Raw genomic sequence first — 16,397 nt, 5'->3', positions numbered from 1 at the left:
TTTTTCATAGGTACAGCCTAGAGAGGCCAGAGTGAGCATGTGTGAGTAATTGTAGCATAGCAGGTCCAGCCTAGAGGAAGTCTGATTGTAGAAAGTATTAGCAAATAAGAAATGACTTCTGCTGGGAGACACACATCTCTGTTGTAGAAATGAAATGCGTCCACCTTCTTGCTTCAATGGTCACTTCCCAATGTCTCCTGGACCCATTGGCACAGAGCTACTCACACAGGCAAGCTAAACAGTACCTTCTCTCACTGTTTAAATGCAATTAGGAAGAAAGAAAACTTATTCCAATGGCACTAGCCTCTTATCTTCTGGTATGAATTGCCTTGGCACTTCATGGCTGTGGATGTTCTGCTGTGAGGCCCCTTACATGTTTTAGGACAGAGAGAAGAAGACTAGCTGTCGGAGGACACACTGAGAGGGTGCAGGGTAACTCTCCAGGGTAGGGCAATGTCTTTGTCTTTAAGTGGTTTTCTTCAGAAAGGTGTGGGCAAGTCTTAAGACCACAGCATCTTTGCTTCCCAAGATCTAGACAGAGAAAATAAGCCTACCTTAAGAAGCCTGGCTGCATAATATCTTTCTTCTCTCAGTTGACTATACCAACCAGCCCCAAACCATCTCTTGACTCATGCTATATTTTCTGAAACATTCTCTATCTGTGCCCTACACATTCATTTTCCCTTGAGTTCCCCTTTCTCTAGTAAACACAAACACATTAGCGTGCTGTGCAACTGCCCTGCACATGTAGACATCACAGCCATGCTCTTCCATTCCTTGTCTTTGTATCAACTAATGACCTAGTTGAGCAGAGAAGGATCTCTACAGGACTGGGGAAGGTGCCACACACAGCAGCAGCTCTGAGCCAAAGCCCTGAAGGGTAGACCTGATCCTAACCTTCTCTTTGTCTGTCCTTACGTAAGAGGCATACATTCACTGAGAACTCTGATGGAGAGAAGCTGTAGGAGACTTTGGCCTTGTGGCAATCATGAAGGAAAGTGGCCCTTCCTAAGCACTGGCTGTGTGTAGATGCAACTCTAAGCATGCATACAGCATCAGTGTTCTATCTGTGAAAAGAGTTCCTTTCCTGTCCCCCATGGAGGACATGCATTTTTCTGATCAGAGAATTATATCACAGCAATGTGGCAGGTGTTGCTGTGGGAAGTCCACTAGAGGAAGCTGTGTGTACAACAGAGTTTAAACGGGAAAGAAGGACTGCTCTTTGTGGTGATACTGCATTCTCCAAAATATTGTGTACCCTAATAAACTTATCTGGGGTCAGAGAACAGAACAGCCACTAGATATAGAGGCCAGAAAATGGTGGCACACACACCTTTAATCCTAGCATTCCAAAGGCAGAGATCCATCTGGATCCCTGTGAGTTCAAAGCCACAGTGGAAACAGCCAGGCATGGTGACTCACACCTTTCATCCCAGGAAGAGATCGCAGAAAGCAGAAAGGTATATAAAGCGTAAAAACCAGGAACTAGAGCCTGGTTAAGCTTTTAGGATTTTGATGAACAGTTCAGCTGAGATTCATTCTGGATGAGGACTGAGAGCCTTCCAGTCTGAGGAAACAGGATCAGCTGAGGAACTGGCAAGGTGAGGTGGCTGTGGCTTGTTCTGCTTCTCTGATCTTCCAGCATTCACCCCAATACCTGGCTCCGGGTTTGTTTTTGTTAGTAAGACCTTTTAAGATTCCTGCTACAGCTCTTTTACAGGGATTATGCCAAAGAGACGTCAGGGAATAGTGAGTCTGAGAAGAATGGTAAGGGCAGCGAAGTCGAGGGTGGAGACAAGGGAAGCATATGCCCACCTCACACACCTCACAGCCTCTGCAGAGGGTGGCACACCAGCCACTGCAGCCTGACTTTCTACCCTCGCTGTGCTCACGGAGGACAAAACAAAGCCAAGTGCTTCAGTGTCTGGGAAAATGAGTTACACACCAAGGACACAGAAGCATCGAAGGGGGTCCTCACAGATCCTGTGAGCGTGGGCCTCCTGATGCTGCTATCTGCTAGTTCGTGCGAGGTTTGATGTGTCTTAGGACAGACATGCAGATGTCTTGGCTTTGTGAATGAAAAATGAATTTTGTCTTTAGTTCTCTCCAGCAGCTGGACCCAGGAAGAAAACACTCTTGGTGTCCAGAGGACCAGCTCACAGGGGCCTCTCTGGCCCACAGTATCACAAGCCCAGGGCTTCCTGCATAGGTGGGAACAGGCTCTGGTGCCCCTTGCATTTTGAAGAAGACAAGGCCACCCCTCTCGTTTGTGTGTGCACCACATGGGATTCAGTGGGGCAGCACTTGGCTTTGCTCACAGGGTCAAATGTGTCTTTTTAAAATGACAAGCACATCTCTGGGTCCTCTATTCTGATAGGCAAGGGTCATCAAAAACCTGTTGAAGTTCTAGGCACAAAAGAGGCATTAGGAAGGGATGGGCAACCTCTCCTAGTTATCCTTGGGACCCACACAGACGGTGCTACATTCACAGAGCAGTTAGTTACTACTATATCCTTCATCCTCACTCCCATCATACCAACACCCTCACACTTACCAAGTACTATGTGTTCCTACCATTGGCTAGCAGCCAGTGTTCCCACACCACGGCACCTTCTAGCTTCTCACAAGCCAATGAGGTAAGGCTTATCCTATTTCTTAAACCCAGCCAAGATGGGATGGGAGGGATTTTTCCCCAACGCTTCTAACATAGTCCCATCTGTAACCAAGATCCCAATTCTCTAAACAGAAACTGGGTGTTCATGAATCCAGTTTATGGATTCTTTTAGTTCTGACACTAAATACCTGGAGTTGAAGTCAGAACTCAGAACCTGTGCCGAGGGAGTAATCCCACAGGTTTCCCCCACTACCTGCTAACTGTGAGGCCAGGGCCTCCTCTTCTTCCAAACAACTGGCTGTAAGTTGAGAATTTCCATTTCCCCTCCTGGTGTTCAGTAGTTCGTCAGTCTCGCTAAAGGAACACAGAGAAACCATTAGCTACTATTTATACTTTACTCGGAAAGATCCAGCCGGGACTGGGATAGGGTGTAGCTCAGCAGTGGAGTGGCTTCTCTGGCATGTGTGAGACCCTGGGTTCCATATCCGCCAAGGAAGCAAACAAAAAACAACCCCTTGTAACTCAGTTCTAGCCACATGGAAGAGATGTGGAGGACAAGGTGAGGAGTGGGAATATGGGGCTCCCTTGCCCACCCTGGCCATGTGCTCACCAACTGTGGACCCTTCCAAACCCAGAAGATGAGGAGGCTTCTATGAGGATGTACGGATTAGATGCCACCAATCACATCATTGGTGACTAGTGTGTAGACTTGATATTCAGCCCCTTTGCTCTCCCTGGAGGTCAGATGATGGGTTTTCAACCCTTTAATCAGGCTTAGTCTTTGTGGCAACTACGTCCTGTCTAGAAGCTATGAAGTTCCCCACCCACCAGCTCAGTCATTGATGCACTGAAGCATGCCTTCCTCAGTCCCAAGATTCCAAAGGGTCCTAGGCAGAAGACACTAAGATAAAATAGTCTTCAGTTCTCTTATCCTTCAGGAAATGTCTTTGCTAGGAAATATAATAAAGCCCTGCTGTCATGACAGTGTCATAAACGCTTGCTGTGTTGCCTGAGGTCAATATTCAGAGCAACCATGGCTTGGTTCATACTAGATTGCTGCTGCAGGCAGATCTAGGAGGCAGTATATACAAGTGGCTGCTGGGAGTTTTGTCTCCGTCACCTGTCCTCAGTTCAGACGTTTCTGTTGTCTCTAGCTTTCCATAAGATGCTCCCACATCCAAATGGAGCTTTCTGTGGGTTTCTAGAACAGAGTGCCCAGATAACAGGGAGTATACATTTGAATGAACACCTTCAGCATATGCCAGACTGTCCCCTAATGACTGTACTCTCGGGTTCCCTATTCTGAGTATCTTCTGGGAAGGGAAGATGCTTGGTAGACTAGGGGTGACAAATCAGGGAGCTTGACTGGAATCTGGCTGATGACTAGGTACAGAGGAGTGTAGGGGGAAGCTATTAGCAATTGTGGGCATTCTGTGTGGTGCCTTCTGTATGTGGGAGCAGAGCCTCAGCTCAGACGTTGGCACCTGGGAACCTATTGGAAATGTCAAGTCTCAGGATCACAGGCCCTAAAGTTGGACCTTTGGGAGGTGGGGTGCAGCACAGTGTTACGTGCTGTTACCAGGGTGGTTTTAATGGCAGCTAAAGTTTGGCAAGTGATATCTGGAAATGATGGCAGGAAGTGCCTTTGGACAAATGGAACCAAGGAAGAAAAAAGGCTACAACGGGAGGTTCTGGAGCCTTGAGATGCTGAGGGTCTTAGTTCAGTTCCTGTGGTTGTCACAGAACACCACAGACAGGGTAACTTACTTCTCACAGTTATGAATGGAGGAAGCCCAATCGATGCCAAGGTGCTGGCATCTAGAGAGGGTCTTCTGGCATTGTAACAGGGTGGAGGCAATGTATGGTAAGAAACAAGGTGAGAACAAGAGGACACACTGCAGACAGCAGTTTTCACAACAGGACCGCTTTCAGGATCCTATCTGGAGGCCACACATACCCCCGCCAACTCTCCACCTCCACCACGCCGTTTGTCTATTCGTGAAGGTGGGAGCCCATAGACCTAACCACCACTCAAAAATCCCATCTATTGATGGCCATAGAGGCAAATGAACTTCCACAAGAGTTTTGGAGGGAGTATTTGAGTCTGGTGTTTTGCACACCCAACCAAAGTGAAGAAGATGGGAGATGGAACTATCGAGGGAGCCATCCAGGACTTTTGGAATCAGCAGAGCCTGACCCGAGGGACCAGAGGCAATGATATGAGTGTGTCATCATGAGGGGGCAATATTCTGAGTGGACAATGCCCAAATTTGTTGACTGCTCACTGTGTTTCCCAGCCTGCAGCCCCTATAAGCCTCACAACCCCGAGACAGGGAGCTGTGGAGTTCTGAGCACAGAACCTGTAAGCGGATATTCAAGGTCATACGATAGAAGTGAAGGCCGCAGCAATCTTGCTCTGGAAGCTCTGGCCCTAGATCCACTGCTCTGGACAACTCAGCCTGGATTCCTATAGCTCCCAGGGAGGGAGAGGAGTTCTGGGCTTGGTCCTGCTTAAGTTGTTGGAAGGAGAAAGAATGAGGAGGCTTTGAAGATTTGGATTTGTTCAGTGAAGGGAGAGGAAGGGAGGCTAATTAACATTGCTGTGTCACCTACAGGGTGTGTGGTTCTCACTGACTTCATACTCCATCTTCACTATATAAACACCAAGGCCCAGCATCAAAAGTAGATGACCTGTCCCTATGCCCTGCTTCTCTGTGATACCATGTTCAAAGCCAGGCCTGTCTTTCCCCAAAGTTCAAGTGTCCCCGTCCATGTAACTTGCTACTTATCACTGCCATTTATTGAGATTTGTACCGTGTTCTGTGGCAAATATTATGGGTACCTCTGAAGACCCACAGTAACCTTGGTAGTAGGTAATGTCATCTCCATAGTACAGATGTAGAAACTGAGGCATTGGGGTGCTTTGCCCACACTAGCAGATTCAAGGGTCACAGTGGCAGGCGTTTGTGGTGTGGCCAATGACAATGACATGTGAGTGGACAATGTATGCCACTCCTAGATGAAAGCTGTAAAGCAGTATTGAAGTGTGTTGCAGCCTCTTTACCCTGTGTGGTGGTAACTGTAGCATGGATTCGAATGGAGCCTTCCTGGGCCAGGGTCATGAGAGAGGAGGTCAGCATGGAGCCCCTCCCCTGGCTCCTTCTCACCTGCACAGACCTCTAGTTTCCATCGCTGCCCTGGACCTCAGCTGTTGTCTCCATGGCTATAACACTGCCCTTGCTTCTTTCCAGCTGTGCAGAGTGGCATTCCCAGCTTCTGTCCTTCGGCTGCCCTGCCATCCCTCACCGAGGAGAAGGGTAAGTTCATTGTCTATCCGATCATTCTCGGGAGAAATAGCATCTTCTTTCTCTCTGCCTTCTCCTCTTGTCCTTTGCTTTTGTGCAATGACTTAGTTTTCTAAGATGCGACACTGTTGCATTCATGAATATTAGACTCTGTGGACCAAACACATTTAGGTAGGCTGCATACCAGCCATGTGCCTTTTCCACTGATAGAAATGATAGGAGTGCACACATAACAGCTCGCAGGATCAGATGAGGTTAAACCTGGTGCTTTCTTTGTGTTATCTAAGAGTATGTCACCCTCCCAGTTACGGGCTAGACTCATACAGTCCCATGCGGGATCGTGAGAGTGGTGTTGTAGTCTCAATGTGAAAAGGCAGTTGCTTATTGGGGCAAGTCGTCTGGAGCTTGCAGTCACTGTACAGAGGGTACACTAGACACTGAAGCTAGTCCCACGCTCAGGAGTTCAATCAAGACCGAGGCAGCCCATCCTTCCATTCCACCGCAGCATGCTCCAAGTGGCTGCAAGGTAGCATGGGAACTCAGGGGTGTGGGGGATGGTGCTGCTACGTGCTCTGGGGTGAGGCGAAGGGGTCTGGCCAATGTTGGTTAAGTCTTCTTCACTGTGCCTTCTTCTACTTCTCCCTGTTAGGAAATGGGGGACACACACTAGCTTCCAGTCGCCACTCAGCTAAGAGGCCAGATGCCATTAACTTCTGTCCTACGACATGATGCTTAAGAAGTTTGAGATACCTGTCATTATGTTCCTAACTAGGGAGCTAAACCATAGACCATGTAGGAAGGGGTTATTTGACACCAAGGCTGTGGCTGAAACGTAAAAATGTCAGCCTGTGTCATCAGCCTGCTTCTCACAGTCAAAGCAGCTGACTGGGAATCATACAGCATGCACATACAGACTTTTTTTCCCTCAGCATCCTCTGTTGGATGGCTGCTACACACTTGATCAGATGCCAGTTCCCTGAGGCAGGTGTTATTATTGCCATGTCATAGATGGTAGAAGTGTAGCTTAGAGAGATCTGATGACACCCAAGTCCTCACTGCAGATCGAGTCTGAGCCAAATTTATTTTGAACTGTATCAGGGCAGTATGCATGGTTGGGGTAGACAAAGTACCCAAAAGATTTGTGGTTTAGGAGTAGTCAAAGTGACCCAAAGATTTATGGTTTAGGGTGAACACACAAACACACAAACACACACACACACACACACATACACACACACACACTCAATCTATACTCTGTTCTCCTTGCCTTTCCCATGTTGGAGGCCACCACTTTGAACTCTGTGGCTCTTGGTTGTGACTCTTGTCTCTGTGTTTCTCAGTTACATGCAGCCCCCATTGCTGCTTAGTTTGTCCATTTTAGAAGAAAGCCCCTCCCTCCTAGCAAGAACTAGCTGACCCACTGGCTAGCATGGTCCAGTCATAGGCATCTGTCTGCCCCACCATACTGCTATTGTCTCTACTACAAGGTTACAAATCCCCATTGGTTTTTACCCACTGAGGTGTGTGTGTATTTACATACTGCTGCTGAGATCTCTAAAGCGTGCATCATCATACAGCTCTCTCTCTATGTGGTCATATACTTACTCTTGCCTCTCATGCCTCAGCTTTCATGACACTCATACTCCAGTGGTGGACAAACAGTTGAAGATGACACTGTGTTGACAGTGTGGTTGTCCTATTATCCCCAAGTCTGCTAATGTTTCTCTGGTTTGGAATATTTGGATTTTATGAGTCTTCATCATCATGAAAGTTTGAGGATGAATGAACACCCAGAGCCTCTTCTGAAGGTTGAACGATTTACTGAGCTAATTCTCCAAGGAGGGATTTTTTGCCAGAGAAAGTGATATTTTAAGACTTGAATCACATGGCCTAATTGCCCTCAAAATTCCCAGCTGCATAGTTTAGGTTGTAAATTAATTGGCTGTGTTTTTTTTCATGTCACATACTCATCATCCTTAATATATATCAAAAATAGTATATTTATAGAAAAACTTGGGTATATAAATGTCAAATACAGTTGCAGATGTACAAATCAAACCGTAACATCATAACATCTCTGGAGAAGGTTTATAATGCTTGTTCTATCTGTGTTTAACTTTCGTGTTATTGGGATTTCACACATACATACACACACACACACACACACACACACACACACACACACACAGATCAAAACAGTGGAGAATGGAGTACTGTCTCCTTCTATATAGTCCACAGCCCCAGGAAGATGCTTCCAAGGCAAAACTGAAGTCCCAGCAGTTTTAAATGTGCCTTCACTGAGTCAGATTTAAAAGCAGAGCACAGCCCATCTGTGCTGAGAGTTCCCTGTTGGAATGCAGAGTTTGGGATTAGTTCTTTGATGTGGATCAGAGGCAGGGTTTGATTCTGCCTTCAGTGTTTTGGTTTACCACTGTTTGATTCTGATTCAGACAAGAGACTGTGTGTATGTCGTCTGTGTCTGTGTGCACGCGCACTGTGCACATCTAAGAGTCTCATCGTTCTGGACTTTCTGTTCTGGGAAAAAAGGAAATATCAAGCATTTGTAAATCATTTGACCATCACCAGGAAGATAGATGATAACATGGTTCATTTTTCAAATGAGGAAAATGAGGATCCAATGGATTTTTTGGCTGAGCTATGAGCCCATACCATCTGGCTTGTCCCACAGTTAGAAGAGATTTACTTTGCTTGTGTGTCTGGGACAGTTGACAGAGGTGACCTCTTGAGTGTAGATCCCTATAGTGGTCTCATCTCTTGTCTTCCTTTCTCAGTTGTGTTTATTAGTTTTCTGTTCAATGTTGGCATTCCAATCATGGACCACCTGTAATAAAGCAGTAAAAACAGGGCTCACCTGAAACCCACACCCCAAGTAAAGTCATCATGAGTTAAGATGGTGTTTTTCTAATGGAGAAATCTGTCCTTATAAAGGAGTGTGAAATCGATATGAAGAGGCAGAAACCATAGAAATGACCAGGAGTTGGGGGAGCCTTCGGGAAGACTGACAATTGGGGACTTAGTGTTCAAAACTAAGTTTCTGGAGAATGAAGGGTAGTGGGAATGGCTGGGGTTTTTCTACTGTTATCAATGGTAAAGGAGCATTCCCACACCAGGAGCGCCTACAGCAAATGGGAGGTGTTTCCCTGTGGAGACACGCTAAGACAGCTGATCTCACACAAGAGAGGTTGCCTTCATCCCCTCTTCCAGTTATTAAAGGAACATCTGGGTTTTCATAAGCGATATTAAGTGGGAAAACCACATAGCACCCCTGTGACATGGTTCTCATTGAGAGAAGGTCACACACATGTGAGAAGCAAGTGTCTGAGATTCTGAGTGGTGGCTGCTGGCACTGTGTGACAGGCTGGAATTGCTGGGAACTCTTCCTTCCCTGCAGGGACCATGGGGCTCATCAAAGCTTCAAAGGCAGCATTATCTGCTCTGCTCCACAAAGAACAGATAATGGGACCTAGGAGGCTTTGGCTGCCGGGAAGCCTTGGCCTGGCTGCCAAGCTGGCGTAGTGGCTCTGACTTCTGGGAGGAAGGGTGAGGTGGGCCTGAGTCACAGCAGCGAGATCAGAATACTGAAAAGCACAAAGTTCCAAAAGCCTTTGCTGTCTCCTCAGGCAGCCTAAGGAGTGTAGGACGCACACCTCAGCCTCCCTTTACGGCTCCTCTACAGTTGGGATGAGAACTCAGAGAAAGGTTGAGGAACCAAAGGCCTCTCTGGTTCTTATCACCAGAGGACTAGTAAAGACCCTGAACATGCTGAGGCCCTTGGAGTAGACATGTGCTGCCCTAGTATTCTGCAGTTGTAACCTCTTAGTTGAAAAAAAAAATATCTTGTGATTTCTTGAATACTCAGAAGAGCATTCAGCACATGTCTCCTCTTTTCAAATCTGAGGCAAAAATACTGAAAGATACTTTTTCCAATTTTCACACCAGAAAGGTGAGGGTTAGGGCAGGAAGCCGCCCAGATCTCCTGGCTGGTCAGGGCCCTCCTCTGCTGTGTTGACACAGCCCTGCAATACTGAGACCTTCTCTTGGAAGAATGTCAACACTTGGAATTGCTCCAAGCTCTGGAATGTAACCTTTCCTCTGGAGAGGACCTGGAATGAGGAAGCTAGGGTAGTTGAAAATGGTTCTCTGTCTGTACATAATGAACATCTTCAATTGTATTCTAGTCTCTGTCTGTACATAATGAACATCTTCAAATGTATTCTAGTCTCTGTACATAATGAACATCTTCAAATGTATTCTACTCTAGCTCTAAAAAAACACAGCCAACATTAGAAAGAGAAGACATGAAGAGTGAGTAGATCAACCCAATTAGCGTATTCATGACCTCATTCTCTTTTAACAGTTTTTGAGGAGAATGTTCGAAATTTCCTCCCTTACCCCAGGCATGGTGGCAAGGCCTGTAATCCAAGTACCTGGAAGGCTGAGGAAGAAAGATCAAGAGTTTCTAGGTCAGCCTAGACTACATAGTTAAGAAACTGTGTCAAGAAATAATAGCACTGAGAAGGTGATGAAGATGATGATGACGATGAAGATGATGATGATGATGGCGATGATGACAACAAGACATTCTTTTTCTTAACAACTTGAAGCTCACCACAGTACACAGTAGCTCCCTAGAACCTTCTTCTTCCACATCATACACATGTATGCTAATGTCACATGATCCATTAACATACATAGCTGTAATTGCCAAGTAATAATCAAAAGAGATTTTAGAAAGATACACAAGTGCCACACCTGCCTGAGCTGCCAGGGCCTGGTGGCAGGCCTCTCGTGCCTACAGTCCTGGAGCAGCCCAGGCAGACCCAGCTTTCTCTATCCTACCTCCCAGTCTCTGCTCTCCCCTCTACCCGATTTCTTCAAGGGCTCTGTGGTTTGTAGAGGGGCATACTGCTGTTCGATATGCTAGATGCAAATACAGATTTTCCACCTAAATGCTGCCTGACCTTGGGCAATCCTGTCTTCATGGTATGGCAGTAGCAGGCTGGAGCCCTGAGTGTGGATAGGGTTTCAGTCAGGCTGAGGCTTCTGGGTTGTGGTGAGGGCTGATCTGCTTGTCACGAGCTCATGGAGGAGGCTCCAGATCACAGTGAGACAGAGCCAAAAGAGCACACTTCCATACTGACTCTGTCAAACTCTGCCATGTGACCTGGTTTGGAATCTCTGCGACCTTTAGATGCCCCGTGCCCTTTCTTCCCAGACCTCAGTCCCTCCTACTGTAAGGAGGATCGGATCGTATAAGATTAGAGAAATTCTATCAGCTTCCTTTTTGTTCCTGTTCCTATGATTTGTGTGCAGCAGGCAAGTATGGATGCCCAAGCCCACACAGTAGGCTTAGGAGAGGCTCATGCTGCTGCAAACCTTAGGGGACCCTCCCTGCCAGCCACGGACTGCTGAGTCTTGGAGAATGCCTGGTGTGGAGTGCTGTAGTCAGATTTAGATTTGTAGCAGAGTCCAGAGCATGAGAATGACCACAGCCAGCCAAGACTGACAGCAAGGAGGCCCACCTGGAGTCTGTGAGGGACATTCCCCAGGCAGGCTAGAAGGTAGAGTGTATATAGGAAACAACAAGATAAAACTAAGATAAGATAAGATAAGATAAGATAAGATAAGATAAGATAAGATAAGATAAGATAAGATAAGATAAGGTAAGGTAAGATGAGATGAGATGAGATGAGATGAGATGAGATGAGATGAGATGAGATGAGATGAGATAAGATAAGATGAGGTGATGGCCTCATTTGGTGACTTACTAACCTATTTTTCCAGGCTACCCCTTTTGCTACAAGGTAGTGTCTGTGGGGAGTAGAAGGAGGCTTGGGCTTTTCAGCTGCCCATCACTGTGACAAAGGTACTTGAGAAAACCATCCTGTGGGAGGAAGCTCACTATTTCAGCCTGTGATCACTTGGCCCCACTGTCTTCTGGCCTGAGGTGAGACAGAACAGGAACACAAAGACATCTTCCCTTTATGACAGCAGTGGCCATTTTAAAATAGAGAAAAGAAAAACACATTCTGCTTTCAGCAGCATCGTGTATTAGTCCATAACGTCCAAACTAAGAGATGGATGTAGAATTCTAAGATCATTACATATGATCACCAAAGGAGCACCCTTGAAACTTGACAGAGGGTTTTCAAATTTAATCCAGAATAAATAACTAAAAGTGTTTTTTTAAGAATCAAAATAATGTATGAAGACTGCTACAAACAGATGGTAAAATGTGAAATGAGATGTCTTTGGTTTAAGTTGTGTGAGAATAAATCCATCATTCAGCAAGAGATGTTTGACAAAGAGGTTCCCACCACAACAGTGACTGATGCACAATATTTAATTCGATATATTTATAGATAGATAGATGGAAAGATAGTAGAGAGATAGATAGAGAGACAGATACTGATGTGTGTGTGTGTGTATGTGTGTGTGTGTGTGTGTGTGTGTGTGTGTGTGTGTGTGTATAAAATACAACTTTGTGGGAGGGTCTATTTTGTCATAAATGACTCCGGCATCATAATCATCATATATGTGCTTTAAAAAGAAAGGAAGTAAACAAATGCAGAGGAATCAACAAGCATCATCTGCTGTTCAGAACCCCTCCCCACTGGGCAAGCCTCTAAAAGCTACTACATCACCAACCTGGAGAGGAGATCGCCTACAGTAGACCCTGGATACTGCATGTGGAGTTAAGGCTCCATCAAAGCTAGTACCACCACCTGATTGGTTAAGATGGTGTTGTTCATGCCAATGGGTTCAGAAAATGATGTATCATTGAGCTCTTACATCTTGCACAAGTGATAGTACAATGGTGTGAGTTCCTGGATGATAGTAAACTGACATGGAAAGCCACCAGGAGCCTTGCTGCTTCAGCATGCTTCTGTGTTCTCAATGGCCTTTTTCTCATAAAGACCATCGGAAGTCTATGAGCCCCAGATGCCGGCATCCCTTGACAACAAAGGCTTACTCAGGAGACATCGTGTAGGCTTGCATGGGGGCAGGTGGGGACATTGGCAGGGACTTGGCTTCCGACCCTAGATAATAACACAGGAGCTGGCTCTCACTTGGGAATGAAATTTACTCTTTAATTACAGAGATGGCAACCTAAACATGGAGTAGGGTCAAGGTTTTCATCTTTGGACCGTAATTGGCCACTGTGGTCCTGAAACCCATCATTGCTCTCCTCTGAAATTTCAGCTTCTCACCATCTAGGAACATCTGAGAGTGACCACATCACAAGGATGCCATTTGAGTTGTCTGTGAAAGCAGCGGCATGCAGAGCAGGCTTGAGAAAATGAGAGGCCAGAGGAGGCTGCCTGACTAGAGCCAAGCACAGAAAGACCCGGGTCCTGACTCTGTCTCGAGGATGGTGTTAGGAGGCAGAGCATGGGAGATGATGGATGGACAGTAGGACCCTCTTGGTGGCATTAGTACTTTTCCAGGAGAGATGGGCGAGAGCTTGCTTGTTTTCCGCTCTGCTATTTAAGGATATGACAAGAAAGCAGCCATCCATGAACCATGAATAGGGACCAAGACCCCCAGCCTCATTGGTACCTAGATCCCAAACTTGAAGTGCACAGAACTGGGAGAAACTACTGTTGCTATTTAGAGGGCTCAGTCTGCAGAATCCTGTTACGGGGGGTACCAGCGAGGGCTGGGGGTGAGGCTGTCTCATGGCTTTATTTACCATGCTAACTTTAGTGGCATCTCACCCACCAGCACTGGAGTTAAAGACGGGTTGGAGGTAGAAATTACAGGCTCCCCATATAGCCTGTGGTGCTGCACTAACAAAGCAAAGACCCTCCCACACCTAGGAACAGTGTTCTAGAAAGGGACCTTGAGAGAGTGACCTCAGAAGCCTTACTGTGATCTGACGTTGGCCACTTTCCAGGTTGTTCTTGATGAATTAATTTTCCTTTATATCACATTTGTGAGGAGGCATTAGACCCCTACCCCTTGTCACACTTGGGATACTGGGAGATCAAATCTGATGAAGTAGACATACATAAAGCATCATACCTTAGACCGTCAGTGTGCTCTCCTAGCCCAAGGTCCACACTCACAAGTATTTGTAAGAACAATAAACCGCTGTGATCTTCTAATGCTAGAGAGACACAGGGAGGGAGGGAAGGAATGATTCTCTCTACCAATCTTCAGTGGTGTCCCTGCTGGGCCGGACTTTTCTAGAATCAGCAGCCCTGGATGCTTACACAGCCCACACCAGGGTGGGGCAGCTTCTGGTCTCTTTAAAATTATTTCTGGATGCCGACCTATAGGTACAGTCCTTCCTCAGAGAGGCACCCTGATCCCACTGCTGAAACCCATCAATGTTCTCTCATGATCAACCTTTACTCACGATCTTGGTGCCCATGAGACAGACTCTAACTGACCTGTCAATCCACACCAAAGCCTTCTGTTTGGCGGTTAGTTCTTTGTCCCTGTTCCTTGTACCACATACCATGTGCAGAACTTGGGGGCATTGAGGGACAACCATGGTCAGACATAGTCTCTGTAGCTGTGAAGAAAGGGGTCTCCACATGCTGGCAAGCCATGTCATTATCCCTGAAGCCTCATTTTCTTTATGTTTAAAAACGGATGCCATGACTGTGTCTTCCAGGAAACAGACTGTGAGATGGACACTTGCATGAGGTGATCCTTAAACACAGAGTGTGATTGGCCGTGTTTGCACATGGAGTACTGTAGGGGTCAGGACACAGGGAGAAGGAGCAGGACTTCTCAGGACTGGGAAAAGGATGCTCATGGCCCAGCCCATCTCTCTGAGAGCACCAGCTGGGTCACCTATGTTTGAGATCAGGGCAGACCACAGGTCTGTCTACATGGGTTAGCGTCTAGATACAAGCTGTCCCTGGAGAAAGAGTCAGCTCCTTTAGATGAGGGTCAATGGTAAAGAATGACTTAGTTGGGACACCAGATACCAAGTGGCCATGCAGCTTCATTTCTATAGGGGCCTAGACAGTCCATCATGGTGCCCCTACAGAGAGCAGCAGGCATAGGAAGATGAATAGGTGAAATGTCTATGGAGCGCCTGGCACTCCATCCCTATGGCTATCTCTGTGGTGCTCTGACCTCCACTGTGTCACCACGTCACTGTTTTTCTGTCTCCACTTCCCTCCTCCTCTTCTGTCTTAATTTATAGACACAGACAGGACTTCATTTGCTTGTCGAATTTTCAGACTTTGAACCACTAGACTTGAGCCCAGAGCTTGTCCTACTTACGTAGTTATAAAGTGGAGATAAAAACAAAGGCATAACATCACACAACAAAAAAGAAAAAGACATAGGGTCACACAGTGGAAACCTCCCAGAGGCCACTGTGGTAGCTTTGGGGTAGTCTCTGTTGTCTTTATTCTGTACCTGGTGATAACCACGTGTGATTGTCTCCACTTTTGTCTCCTAGTTGCTCTGGACTCCTGGCAGACTCTGCCCCTCTCTTCAGTGACTGTAGATCCATCCATCAAGCACTTCGATGTTGCGCAGGTCAGCACTGCAGCCACCAGTAACTTCTCGGTAGCCCAGGACTTCTGCTTGCAGGGTAAGGGAATCCCCAGAGAGGGTACGGCAGAGCCTCAAAGTACTGCACTGGACACAGACCAAGGAGAGATTCCAAGGTGGCCTGGGGACACCTGACAGTAAACAGCTGGCAAAGAAGGGAACACGTGAGGGTCTTCTCACTCCTCGCTAGGCAGTCTGCAGTCGGAGTTGCAACAGTAGACAGCCAGTGAGGGCCTTGAGCCAGTACAGAGGAAGATCAGCAGGCAGAAGTGGGATTGTTGTGAGGGTGAGAAAAAAGAGGTACGTGGAGCCAGGAGGGTGCCCATAGAAAGCAGGTGGGCTGCCATGGTGAAGAAGTGTGTGTACCTTGGAAAGGCCCCTGGGACTAAGCCAAGATCTATGAGTAAACACTAAATTGTAAGAGATACTTTTAAAGCAATTTGAAGAGTGTTCTAATTGGCACAATTATCTCCAGATGCACCTTTCTTCAGAGTTTCTAGGCACTGGTGATATTAAAATACTAACTAGGTGACCACATAATTCTAATGTTCCACAAAGTTTTTTTTTCCCTTTCTAAGAGTGGGCTGAGTTCAGTTGTCATTTGCACCCTGGTATCCTGAACCCGTTCAAGATATACAAATGCTGGGTATCACCTTCTCCACATGACTGGATGTTTATCATGAAGACTATACGGCCACGTGCAAATGGCAGATGGCAAGTTGTGTACTACACAGCCCTGGACAGTGTCGTGCAGAAACTGGGCTCTGAATTCAACAAAGGGCACAACACACAGCTCAGAGAGTCCAGTGAAGCTGCCCCATCTTCAGAGCTACTCTTAGCACTGAATGTCGTGAAGCTGGTTAAATTGTACCAGACAGCACATGGCTTGTACAGGAAAAGCCATAGTTCAAGATGGAACATGGTTAGCATGTCGCAGG

At 46.6% G+C, this 16,397-nt stretch overlaps 1 protein-coding gene across 1 annotated transcript in view; it reads left to right on the top strand.

Annotated features, from left to right (window-relative positions):
- Nucleotides 1-16,397, top strand: part of Tg (thyroglobulin) — a 190,859-nt gene that overhangs the window by 84,327 nt on the left and 90,135 nt on the right. The window contains exons 35-36 of the mRNA XM_059247013.1: nucleotides 5,866-5,931; nucleotides 15,365-15,499. Of these exons, the coding sequence (XP_059102996.1) occupies nucleotides 5,866-5,931; nucleotides 15,365-15,499 (201 nt within the window). The remainder of the gene's footprint in view (nucleotides 1-5,865; nucleotides 5,932-15,364; nucleotides 15,500-16,397) is intronic.

This window comes from Peromyscus eremicus, chromosome 20, assembly GCF_949786415.1.
Source record: "Peromyscus eremicus chromosome 20, PerEre_H2_v1, whole genome shotgun sequence".
In the NCBI taxonomy this organism is placed as follows: domain Eukaryota; kingdom Metazoa; phylum Chordata; class Mammalia; order Rodentia; family Cricetidae; genus Peromyscus; species Peromyscus eremicus.
This window is presented reverse-complemented; position numbering and strand designations above follow the sequence as displayed.